General features: G+C 32.8%; 1 protein-coding gene across 1 annotated transcript; it reads right to left on the reverse strand.

Moving 5' to 3' along the window:
• Positions 1–9,856: 9,856 nt before the first annotated feature.
• On the reverse strand, positions 9,857–12,079 carry LOC113390969 (the record flags this gene model as incomplete). The annotated part of the gene is made up of 2 exons (XM_026626958.1): positions 10,590–12,079; positions 9,857–10,456 (listed from the first exon to the last, which is right to left on the reverse strand). Coding segments are annotated over exons 1-2 (2,090 nt in total), but the record flags the coding sequence as incomplete, so codon positions are not given.
• Positions 12,080–13,746: the final 1,667 nt, after the last annotated feature.

Here is a 13,746-nt window from a genome sequence, read left to right on the forward strand (position 1 = left end):
ACTGGGAAGGTATTTCTTCATGAAACGGAGAATAGGAATACCTTCCTATACCCCAAAATGAACATATTCACCACCGTTATTTAATTTAATGGCATCAGTGGCATTTTTTAGAGTGCCCAATAATGTGCGAATATTTACACTATTTCAATGAAAAATTGAAATGTTTCGACATAACCTCAAAACTGATTGTTAACAATTGCAAAAATTTATCGAAAAGAATACAACTTTCACTATGTTAATCGTCTGGGTATTCTCTTAGAGCAACTCTGATCACTTTTTCCAACTTTTCACTAATTTATTATGATAATTATAACTATAATTAATAAATATTTGCACTGATTTGCACTATTTCACTTTAACTTCGAACGTATTTTGACACCGCGGATGTCAAAATACGTTCGCCGGTTAGTACCGCCGGTTAGTACCGATGTACCATGACAAATGTAATAATACTTGATTGTAGGTTAAGGATTTGTATGTCAAACAGAGAAAATGCAAAATAAATAAGATTAAATTGAATAAATTATTATAATTTAATCATTTTCATTTCACCACTGTCTGCCACTAGTGGGTACGCCAACTATATACACGTTTTTTACACATGCGTCCTAGATCTGTGCCGTTCGGGTCCTTCCGGGTCTCCTCGATATCCACCGTCACGGTTCGCTTACAGTCGTTCGTGATGAAATTTCATAGCGTGGACAAATGACGCTCATAAATCTTTTCAATCCTGATTTTTCTACACAAGGTAGGGGCATGTTGTCTTTGCAAATCATGTAGATCAAAGCTTGATTTATTTGGCTAGTTTTATGACCTTCTGCTAAATTGAGAAAAATAATAAAATTAGAACATCCTCATAGAACTAAAATGTAAACAATACAGTAATCTAATCTAAAAAAAAAAATACCTTCATAGCTTGAACTTTTTTCAAACATATCTATGAGTGTAGTCTGTATCCACAAGTCTTTACTCTGACCATCTTTGGAGGATTCAGTCTGAAAAAAATTATTGAATATTTTGTATATATTTCATTACACTTGTCGCCATAAATAGTATTAAGGTTAATGAAAACACCAAAATTTAAATTTATCGATATCGATACTTTTAGTAATTACACATCATTAGTTGACTGGAACTGGTTATTGGTTATTGGTTATGAACAATTGATATTTAGATTCTAAAGCTACGTTTGATCTTGCGCAAATAAAATACTTACACCAGTATCATCGTAAATCGCAATTTCAGACGATTCCATGAAGTTATTTTCTATCTCAGCAGGTTTATTAGTATTGGTAATAGTTGAATTAGTAGACGAAACAGGTGAACTAGTTCTTGTTAATGATATTAATATTCACTTCACTTGACCTTGAGTTTTTATTTTTAAGTTGCAAAAACGCATGGTGATGCTTATTTTTAAGATGTGTAAATAAATTCGTCGTATTGCCACTGGTTTTATATATTTTCCCACACACATTACATGAAACATTTTGTCTATTTTTTTTTTGAAAAAGTTCCATACAACACTAGACATGACTGGAATGCTCGAATTATTTTGTTCACATACGTGAATTAATTATTGATTTAATTAGTTAGATTGTTCGAGAACTATAATCAACTCAAATGCAGGCAGAAATACGCTCGCGTTGAGGTTATATAGTGCAGTAAACGGAGCGTTTTAGGTCTGAATTTTTTTACTGTGCTCCGAATTGAATGAAATTTTGGAATTAGGTTTATCTTACCCTCAAGTTCAAAAGTGAAAACAATTCGGGTTGCGCCATCACCCCCCGGGGGGATGACACCCCTTCTCAATTGTGTAATTACATTTTTTTAAAATAACGTCGGAAATCGATAGAAGAACTAATTATAAGAAAAAAATATCTTCTATAGTTTTTCAAAAAAAACTAATACTTTTCAAGTTACTGGCCACTAAAGATTTATATATTTTTGACGTTTTTCTTCGTTTTTTTTACAAATATCTCCTAAAATATACATTTTAACGAAAATCATGTAATGAACAAAATAATGTCAATAAAAATCTTAATAAATCGGTATTACATAAAGTGTTCTAGGAAAAATATTAAGCAAGATTTAAAAGAGCAAAGTCGTTTTTTATTTCGTTCAAGATTTAATTGTTGTATTTAAAGCCATCCAGTGTCGAGGTTTTACATTTTATGCATTTCGGTGAAATTGGGATTTATAGTGCTCAACATAAGCTTTAAAATGAGTGCTGTTACAAGTTTTTTGCGTGTAAAATGAGTGAGCTATCATGCAAATAAGAAGCATATACGAAGTTTTTTTCTTTCAAATCATATGGTTTAATGAGCGCCATTTCCACCAGAATTAAAGTAATTCATATTCCATCTAGAATTCACTTCATTATGGACGTCTTGATGGATTCTAGCAGATTCACTACTTTAGTACAAACTATTTTCAGAAAACTCACGATTTTATAAAAACTTTTTTTTCCAATTTGCGCGGCCGCGCAGTCTTTAAACATTCATAACTCTGTCAATTTTTGTGTGAAAGAAAAATAATAAAAAATAATAATAAGCCAGAAAGATCCCTTTGATTTTTATCTATATGCTTTCATACGTGTCTTTTATTCTTTTTGAGATATAATGAAAATAAGTTCGATTTTTAAAAAAATCCGAAAATTTTTTTTTTATAAAATCGTGAGTTTTCTGAAAATAGTTTGTACTAAAGTAGTGAATCTGCTAGAATCCATCAAGATGTCTATAATGAAGTGAATTCTAGATGGAATGTGAATTACTTTAATTTTGGTGGAAATGGCGCTCATTAAACCATATGATTTAAAAGAAAAAAACTTCGTATATGCTTCTTATTTGCATGATAGCTTACCCATTATACACGCAAAAAACTGCATAAAATGTAAAACTTCGACACTAGATGGCTTTAAATACAACAATTAAATCTTGAACGAAATAAAAAACGACTTTGCTCTTTCAAATCTTGCTTAATATTTTTCCTAGAACACTTTATGTAATACCGATTTATTAAGATTTTTATTGACATTATTCTGTTCATTACATGATTTTTGTTAAAATGTATATTTTAGGAGATATTTGCAAAAAGACGAAGAAAAACGCCAAAAATATATGAATCTTCAGTGGCCAGTAACTTGAAAAGTATTAGTTTTTTTTGAAAAACTATAAGACATTTTTTTCTTATAATTAGTTCTTCTATCGATTTCCGATGTTATTTTGAAAAAATGAAATTACGCAATTGAGAAGGGGTGTCATACCCCCGAGGGGTGATGGCGCAACCCGAATTGTTTTCACTTTTGAACTTGAGGGTAAGATGAACCTAATTCCAAAATTTCATTCAATTCGGAGCACAGTAAAAAAATTCAGAGGTTATACCCTTTTTTCCTCTCCGTTTACTGCACTAATAATACGGATAACAGACGGATAGTTGATTGAAGCACAGACACTGACACTGAAATGACATTGACAGACAGAGTTACCAACTTAAAAGCCAACTTAAGTACCAAATTAAAACGCAGTAAATCGAGTCGACCAAAGACAAAAAAATGTAATTTGTTAAAAAATGTTAGTATAAAAAGTATTCTTTTTTAGGATTTTTTAATTATAAAAAATATGGATTTTTATACCTTTTCAATACTTGTAATTTTATATCGATACCTCGATACATCGAAACATTAAATATCGCTCAAAAATATCGATACATTGAAAAAAATAATATCGATATATCGATGTATCGATATTTTTCAACGAGCCTTTACCACCGTGTGCTCTACATCCTATTAGTGCTGTCGATACTACTCAAATATAGGGGGTGTGAAGGTGAAGCAGGCATAACACTATCAATTCTATGTCAATTCTGTCCCCTCCTACTCTCAATACTTCCTAGGACGTTGTCAGCGTTGAATCGTTGAAATAAACTAGTTTTTTTAACTAGAACCCGTTGACGAAAAAAACGTCAACGAGATCCGGCTTGTATCAAGTACTGATTGGTTTTTATATTCTACATAATATTCGAATTTTTTGATAACAATAATTAAAGATACCAAATTTGTAAAAAAATGCAAAATTCAATAATATAACACATTTCACTAATTTATAAGCATACGTTTGCCTGAACTTTAAGCACGACGGACGTTCGATTTCTGAGAAGGTGACAAATCACGCCCCAAAATGCCATTAAAAGGAAATTAGTTTTTGTATGGAAAACATAACCTGAAAGATATTGACTGCTCAATAAAATATATCAAATATATTAATTTTAAACAACATTGTATTTTCATTTGGAAGAGTCTTGCATGTCAATCCACCACATAAAAAGCATAACTCGTGTTGTTTTAGTAAATCTAGAATATAGTTTGAAAGTGATTTTTTTTAATGTATAAAGGATAAGATATTAAATTGTGAATTGCCACTACGTGAATATTTATAATTTTATTCATGAATTTCTTGTTAAGCGAAAATAAATCTTAATGATGTGCGCGTTGGTAAATCAGTTAAAGTCCAGTTTTGCAAATTACTATTATTATTTATTGTACTATACTATCATTATCTAATGTATTGTTAATAGTAAAGCATCAGTTGTTTTCTTGAACTGCAAATTTTTTCGAAATTAATCTCTGAATATGTAAAATTAGTTAAAATGTATTGGACCCACGAGAAGATATTAGAATAACAGTTTGTCTACAGGATGAAAATTGATTATTTTGATGAAACAAAAGATAATGGACTATTAAATTAAAGCAACAACATGGTCATTAATTATACTTCGGCATTTATAAAAATAATTTACAGATATGATTGTCTTAATTTATTAACAGTACTTAATTAATGATATATAATAATATCGATTTGGGATTTTATTGCTATCAGATTAAAAACAATTAAGTTTATTGACAGTCTTAGATTTAAATATATAATTTATTCAAATATGAAAATAATAAGAAAAAAGTTAATATTTGTTATAAGACACATTTATTTTAATTGAAACAACATGGACATAAAACGGGTCATGGAAGGAATTAATCTTGCATCAGACAAATGACTAATAAGAGGAGAGGCATTAACATACACACTGATTATGATTAATATATCAAATTTTATGACTGGATCTTTATGGCTGAAGATCATTGTAATGGCAATAATTTGATTCCTTTGGTGTGTCAGACTATTTGAAACATGTCTTTTGTATGTAATCTTGCCAAGCTCTTATTATAGACAAGGACATTCAACTAAGTCAATACAACATCAATAGTTTTCGCTCAAATAGGAATGCAACCCATCTGAAGTGCCTATTTTGAATGACATTGCTCATTTAATATATTTTCGTTAATGTTCAATTTATTTGGATACTATCAAGATTTGAGCAAAGTCAATTTATCTACATAAAGTAATATCATATGTTAAATAAAATGATAGCCTCAGTTAAGGCGAAGACGGAAGTTATGTAGTTAAAAAAAGGTTTTGATCTTTCGGGCTTCCATACATGATCAATCAGAAGCATTATTTCATATTATGCGGATTTACTGACTATGGATCAAATAGTTGTATATGTATCCTTGCTTTTTATGATATATACGAGTCACCAAGGAAATACAGTAGGACACTATGAGCACTATGAGCATGTTGAGGAATATTGACTATTCCTGAAATCAAGAGTTGGAAAGGGATTTAAGAAAGAAAAAGCCGACGATCCTCAATAATGCCTTTATGATATAGATGTTTACATCATCCAAGATTGCAGAGAAAAATGGCCAGCTAATGTGATTTCACCATATTTGGTTGAACCACATTAAAAATTAGAAGTGATTTCTAATTAAAAAAATGTAACAAAATGCTGATGATAAATCCGATTAACGGTAACGAAATGAAGAGAATAGAGCCATGTATTGAACAAATAAATTAATATAGTTTATATGAATAATAGATAGTTTATTAAATAAAATTAAACAAAAACAAATATGAAACATATCATGATTATGCTTAAATAATATTATGAATTAAATATAATTTTATCTGTATGACTTATTGACAAAGAAAATATTTCTATACTGCTTATAAAAATTATTCAAAGTCGTGTGAAGATTAACTTGTTCAATTCAATTTGATGATGACAAATTCTTTTGCACCACCACCAGAATATTTAATCTCTGTTGTTTAATCTTTACCGAATTATTTGTTATTTGACATATATCACAAAATGGGTAAAAATAATATATGAAGGAAATTGAGAAAAGCAGAATGGATATTATGTAAAGAAAAAGTAAGATTATATAAAATCAATTCGCCATGATTCGACGATATTTACAATCGATATTAATAAACTTGAGTAATAGTTGCAAATATTGAGAAATGCTTGGAGGATAATAAATTACTATTACGAAAAAATACATTTAACTAATTTTAAATATTCAATAAGCAATAGAACATGTAACCGGTAAGATATATTGTTTGCATTTGATCAATATTTATATTTGGAAAACTATACACACTCAAATACAAATAAGTAACCATATTTATGTTTCATTGTAGTAATGTGAATGTTAAATTATATAAATCAATTCAATAATAATACAATTACAGTTATTATATACAGTAATATAATACCACATATTTTCGCTATATTGATAATTAAAACAAGGATTTTTGTCTTAATAATTTTACGCTCATATTTACATTTATATTTACTACTATACATGTACATATATTTATATTTTTAACGCCGCATAAGATTTATTTTTGGTCATACCATATTCTGAACAATTTGCAATAAATTCCTCCTTTTATATTGTATATATTAGAAACTGGATATATTAGAAATTTTCTGGTTCGATATACATTTCAATATTTTATGTCCTGATTTTGAATTTATATTTTATTCGAGCATGGTTTTTATGTCGTTGCTTGAATCATTCGAGAAATTTTGAAAAAAGGATTTGGCGTCGGTGTCTTTCAGATCAATTTCACGAATTCTCATAAACAAATTACATATATCAAATTATATTTTATATACAGCTTCAGAGATTCAATGGAAAGTTGTTTCAATGAAAAATTTACAATGGTCGTTTTGGCTATACGGTTTGTTTCCTTCCTCAACAATCTTTTGGCAAGACTTTTATATCTTTTTAAATCTCGAAATCGATTTTTTTATATTGTATTTTTAAACTCTCAACCGGTTATACATTTTGTATATCTCAGTAAAAATGAAGTGTTTAGTAGTGTTACCATAAAAATGCAGTCAACGTGTCATTTTCAAATGCTCTCCAATTTACCTACTTTCCACATCCAAAAATCTTTAAACTCGGCGATCGTACGAGAACTCTAGTGTTCAGTTAAAACTCTAGTTTCTTTATACATAGATTAAAAAATAACTTAAGCATAAATGAATAGTTTGAGAGAGGCTTCTGCGATTACGACCGGAAATTTATTTCTGAAGATACGGTATTTTTTGTCATCTGAAGAATTTATGCACAATGCTGATTTTTTTATAGAGACAAAATAAACATTTATCATTACATGATAACATATGTAAAAACTTATAACAATAAAAATATTGTCTATATCGCTATTAGTCATATTCCTTGCAATTGCTCTAGCCTTTTTCCACTATGGGCAGCTGAAAACCATAAAATTTTAAATTAGTTTTTACTTTATCCATTGATGTTTTTTTTTGAAAATACATGATCGGCTGTCGAGATTATTAATGGATTTTCATTTTGATTAATTTTTAATTTATTACATCCTGCTACGTTCTCATTTGTGTCCTACAATCTTGCTGTTTCTGGAACTTCCTTTTCTAGTTCTTATTCATTTTATATCATCATTTTCATTTCCGACAAATTATTTAATCAATTCAATCAATCAAAAGGTTTATTAATTCTTTTAACTGGCTATAATCGAGTATCAACATCGTCAATTATTAAAAGTTGAGCTCTTGATAATTGTTTGCTTAATTTACTTGCGACATCGCTCGATAGTTCTGCTGAATTCATGCCAAATTGTTTACAAGCTAATGTGAACGGGATGCCACGTGACGAAATTGATTAGGAAACAGTACCACTATTTTATTTAAATACCCTCCGGGGGAAGACTCTCGTAGTAATTTATCTGTTGGTATGTATTTATTACTTTTCCCTACACCGGCCGATCCGATTAAAAATATTTGAAAGGGTATATTTTCTATTTTGAACACTTGATATATGCACTATCAACTCCCGCTACTTAATATTCAATTGTCGCACAATGTCATTATATTTTTAATTTCTTATAATATAAAAATTACTTTGATTATCATCAATCGTCCTTTTATGAGCAACTTCTCGTAACTCATTTCGCCGAGGAATGACAAAAAAATATTTTCTCTCTATAATAAATGGCTGAGTCTTGATATAATTTATATCTCATTTAGCTTATTATAGCAGACATTTGGCGGATTATTATTTCTAATTGATCATTCTGATAGACATCATCATTTATTTCCAATAAGTTTTTCTTCCTATTTTCATAATTCGTCATTACTTTATCCCGCCAGACATGCATTACCTTAACTTTTATCCTGTTTGCTCTAGTTGAATATATCTATATATATAAAATAGGATCGCTTTATGTGCTAACACTTATAACTCACGAACGGCTGAACCGATTTAGATGAAAATTGGCAGGGAGGTAGTTTAGAGCCAGGAGAAGGACTTAGGATACTTTTTATCCCGATTTTCAGTTTAATTGATAGTATATTTATATATATATAAAAAAAATACTAGCTAGCCCGGCCACGCGTTGCTGTGGCTCAGTAATTGGTGGCAGAGAGGTAGTTTAGAGCCCGTTTTTCATTCTAATTCAGAATTAATTATTTATAAACTATCCATGTAGTTTATTCAATCTATGATACTATATATATATATATATATATATATATATATATATATATAGGTGAAGTGAAGTTTAATAATAATGCCGCGACCAAGACTATATATATATATATATATATATATATATATATATATATATATATATACTAGCAAACCCGACGAACTCCGTTTCGCCACCAGATGGTTTCGTGAGAAAAATGAAGAAATTTTTTGTTTGGTTTATATTTGAAAAGGAAAAATTTGATTTTATTACACAACAGTAATGAATTTATTTTGATTACAAAAATGAGTTGAAGTTCTCTAAGTAAAAGAAAGTGAATCTGCAAATTATATGTTTTATTGTATATTATATATATTATATTACCAAAAGGCTCTTCTTTTGGTAAACAACATTTTTTGTTTTTTGGCCTAACACAAACAAAGCGGATGGTTTCCCAACACGTGAACAGGCAACGTACAACTGGCCATGCGAAAAACAATGATTTTCTAAATTTATACCGCAAACACTAAGCGATTGACCTTGCGACTTGTTAATTGACATTGCAAACGCAAGGCGAACTGGAAATTGTAATCGTTTGAAGTCAAACGGAAGACCAGTCGGAATCATTGGTATTCGAGGAATATATACATTTTCACCTGCGTACTTTAACTACTCGTTTACTTTACTCGTTAATAATGGTTGCCTCAATCAAATTCGGCATAAGTCTTCTTACTGAAAGTCGAGTACCGTTGCAAAGTTGCGGTGGATTCAAATTACGCAATGTCATTATAACAGTGCCAACTTTGAATTGCAAGTTATGTGGTGGAAATCCTGTTAACTCCAGAGAGTTCAAAAACTCCGTTGGATAATTTACTACATCATCGGGATTTGTTATGGAATCAATGGATTTGTATGTCACCAAATCGCCAGCAATTTTTGACTGAATGGCGAAGTTCAGTGCGTGCACATCATTATTTTTTGCGGCAAGAATTGCTCGTTGACTTAACCAAGCATAATTCTGATAATTTTCGCTAATGTTTGGGAAAACATTTTCAATAAGTTCTAATTGAGAGTCTACAAATCGGCAAAAGTCATTGGTAAGAGTAATTAATCCAGATGTCGCATCAACTGGGACTTTCCCATTTCCAACAGCTAACAATTGTTTGGAAAATTGTGCAGCACTTTGATCATTTTGAAGTTGAACTCTCATATTAGTGGTTAGCGATAATGTTTTTACGTTATTCCATAACGGTGATGCTTTCAGGCAAGCATTCAATTCATCTGTAGGCGTTCCACGGGGAATTACTGGCAACGTCTGCCTGAAATCGCCTGCCAACAATATCATCAAGCCGCCAAAGATGTTGTTATTTCGTCGAAGATCTTTCAGTGTAAAGTTAAGTGCTTCAAGTGATTTCTTGTCCGCCATTGTGCACTCATCCCAAACAATGAGCTTGCATTGCGTCAACAATTTTCCCATTGCACTGGATCGGGAAATATTGCATGTTGGAGAATCAATTGTGTTTAAATTGAGTGGCAACTTAAGTGCAGAATGTGCAGTACGACCTCCATCTAGAAGAGTAACTGCAATTCCAGATGAAACGCTAAAGCTATGTCACATCTTGATCGAATAGTGGCCAAAATCAATGAAATGACAAATGTTTTCCCTGTTCCTCCAGGTGCGTCCAGGAAGAATAGACCACCAGTATTATTGGCCACCGCTTGCATTAATGTTTCGTATACTTGTTTCGCACATTAATTCGAACGAATTCTTGCAATGTATCAACATTGTATTGCAGCTCTCGATTTAATTCTTGGTTGAATGCATCGTGCATCGATCGATTTGGCGCAATCATTCCTACTTCAATTAGTAGCTTGTTTGCAATAGTCAAGCATTGATCCTCAATCAGAATCAATCCTACATTGTAGATTTCATCGGTTATTTGGATATCAGGATTGTTAGTTTGAATGCGCAAGCGATGCAAGATATCTTCACATATGTCGTCTTTGTATTTGTTCCATAATTGTATTGGTTGTGAAGGAAAGCATGTGGTGATGATAATTGCGAACAGCGTTCGTATTTGGTACGAATTTGATGAAACAACTGAATCCGCAAGTGTTAGATCCCAATGAGAATCGTTCTCCAGCAAACCCAATAGTTGACATGCTTCTCGATATGTTTGACATCGGTGGCCATTCACAGTTTTCAAATGCACAAATGATTTTGGTCCACGCACATTTACCAACAGAAGTCGCAAATAAAAACATTCATCACTTCTAGGATGAACAGTATATATGCGACCAAGTGCATCCGTGGAAAACACATGTGGCCAATCTGGAATTGGGGTTCCTTGTTTGCGGCGTTGGAAATTCTTTGTTGATTGATTCCAAGTGTAATACTTAGGCATATCAACGTACATCAGCGTCGCTGCGAATGGATCTGCTTCACACATAGCAAAGAAGCTAGTCAATGTTGTCGATGGTGGTCTCTCAGCTCGCTGTGCCGCATTAGCCTCAGTGAAGTAAACTCTTTGGCCGTTTTCCAAATGCACTGCTAAATGCATAACTGTGGGATATCTTTCATGAATTTGAAATGACAATAATCGCCACAGTGCTTCATTACTACTGACGTATCTGCCAATTTGGAAGCTGCTAATTTCGTCATTCGCATTTTCCGACGCAATACCAAACACAGTCATGTCGGTGCCTTTTGTGACGTACTTGCACAAATATTTGATTGATTTGGCCGAATGACAACTTTCAACGTTTGCATGTGTTCTGAAAATTCGAGATAGCAGCGGGCAATATGGTACAATAAATTCATTTCCGATCTCAATCTCTTGATTTTGAACTTTAACTTTGATAGTTCGACCATTTTCTTCTTTTGAACGCCAACGATAAACTGGATATCCATCGTTCCCTGTGAATGTATCAGCAACTAACGGTCGCGGATATCGTTTTGTGCACTTTCCATTAGCCATGCAAGGCGATAATGGATTTAATGCACCGCACGGTCCATGCACCATCTGTGTCGTCACAATATCGTGTAGATGGGGATCAGTGACTGGATCAGGAATTTCAGCTGATATGATGTCATCCACTTCATTTGAATGTAATTTATTCAGCAACCAAATTAGGATATGAGCATGCGGTAGTCCACGCTTCTGCCATTCCACTGAGTACATATAACAACGTGTGTCACCAAAAACTCGATACTTTGTAAGCACATCCATCATAACCTTGAGTTTTTGCTGAAATACTCTGGCTATTATGTCATGGCGATCTTGCGGTTTTTGGCCTATTTCCAACTCACGTTCAATTTCCGTCCACTTCGGATTGCAAGTGAACGTAATAAATAAATCCGGAGTTCCATAATGTCATAGCGTCTTGAGCGTATTCGTGCATGTGGCGTGGACTTCCGGTATAAGATGATGGGAGAATCGTGAGACGTCCAATATTCTGAACATCACCATCTGAATGAATAGCATCTCGCAAGTGTATATAGTCCTCAGATCGTAGCTTTGCCTGATTGAATCGAATGAACGCTAAACGTTCGGTCTCGACTTTGACATACATGTCGACAGCGAATTGCTGGAATAGCCGACGGCACTTCAGAATGACATTCTCCTCATGTGAACGAATCATCATACGATATGCATAGTATTTCATAGCGCTTAGATTTTTATTCGTTGATAAGCCTGAAAATGCAAAATGAAATGAATTGTTAATGGAAACAAATAATAGCAATAATAAAAATAATTAGTGTGTTAATATTGCACCTGTAATTGGATCGACCATCTTCAACGTGATGTCGTAACCGTCTTGCCCTTGCCAATCAATGATTGGATATTGTAACGCGTCGTACAAACGATGTGTCTCGTTTACGCGATGCATGATATTGCTTCTTCGCTGAACGACAATGTCTCGCGATTTAGTTGGATCGCCAACAATAATTGCAGCAACATCATTAACGGTGGGTGCATTGAATCTTCGCACATGTTCACCTCTTGGGGTACAATCCGCTCTTATGATAAATTTGTGCGTATCTGATGGCATTCGTTCCAATGCTGTTTTGAACATGTTAACCACAGCATTATTAGCGTGAAAAAATGATTGCAACTGTTCAATAACTCGTCTCTTTAACTCTTCCTGCATATTGCACCGCACATTCAGCTGATCCACCATCGACGAAATTAAATATATTTGCAGAAATTGATGCTGTTCATTTGGTGTTGGCACCATTGAACCATGCAAATGGTATATTTGTCCTTGTATCTGTAATTGCAAACAATCATTAGTTGAAGAATACGGTGTAACTTCTGATCGTGTGATGGTGTAGTGTGTGGTGTGCAATTCATTGTGTTGGTGTGAGTAATTGGTTATGTGCGTTGTATCTTTTACCTTGCAAGTCGGCATGAAGCCGCCTCCTTGAATGATATTAGCTCCAAAGGAAGTCATGCGAAAGCAGTTATTGTATTGAAGGATGTGTTGAAGAAAATGGCTGGAATCGGGGTCGCTTCTATCAAACAATGATTTCAGTGGCACTGGTGGTGCAAGTAATGGATCCAGTTTTACTTTTCCACTTGCGCAGCACAATCCAGCCGTTTCTCTTTTGAATTTTAACGCATTGCAATATCGGCATATAGTCGTCATTGGTCCAATATCGAAATTTTTATCATCACTGTAGTTTGCAGTGGGATCATACTGGAATGCCAAGCGATTGTATGATGTCAATGATCTACGTGTACTGATGCGTTGTCTTAACCGGGCATTTTGTCTTATTATATTTTGTCTGCCTTCGCTTAAGTTTAGTAAATACACTTGCTGCTGGCTTGCATGTCTTGTGCGGCGACCGATGTTCGCACGTCGTCCTATAGGCATTTCAGACTATGGACAGAGT

This window comes from Ctenocephalides felis, unplaced genomic scaffold, assembly GCF_003426905.1.
Source record: "Ctenocephalides felis isolate EL2017-DRISC unplaced genomic scaffold, ASM342690v1 CF-g0.4_SCAFFOLD_03717, whole genome shotgun sequence".
Classification (NCBI taxonomy): Eukaryota; Metazoa; Arthropoda; class Insecta; order Siphonaptera; family Pulicidae; genus Ctenocephalides; species Ctenocephalides felis.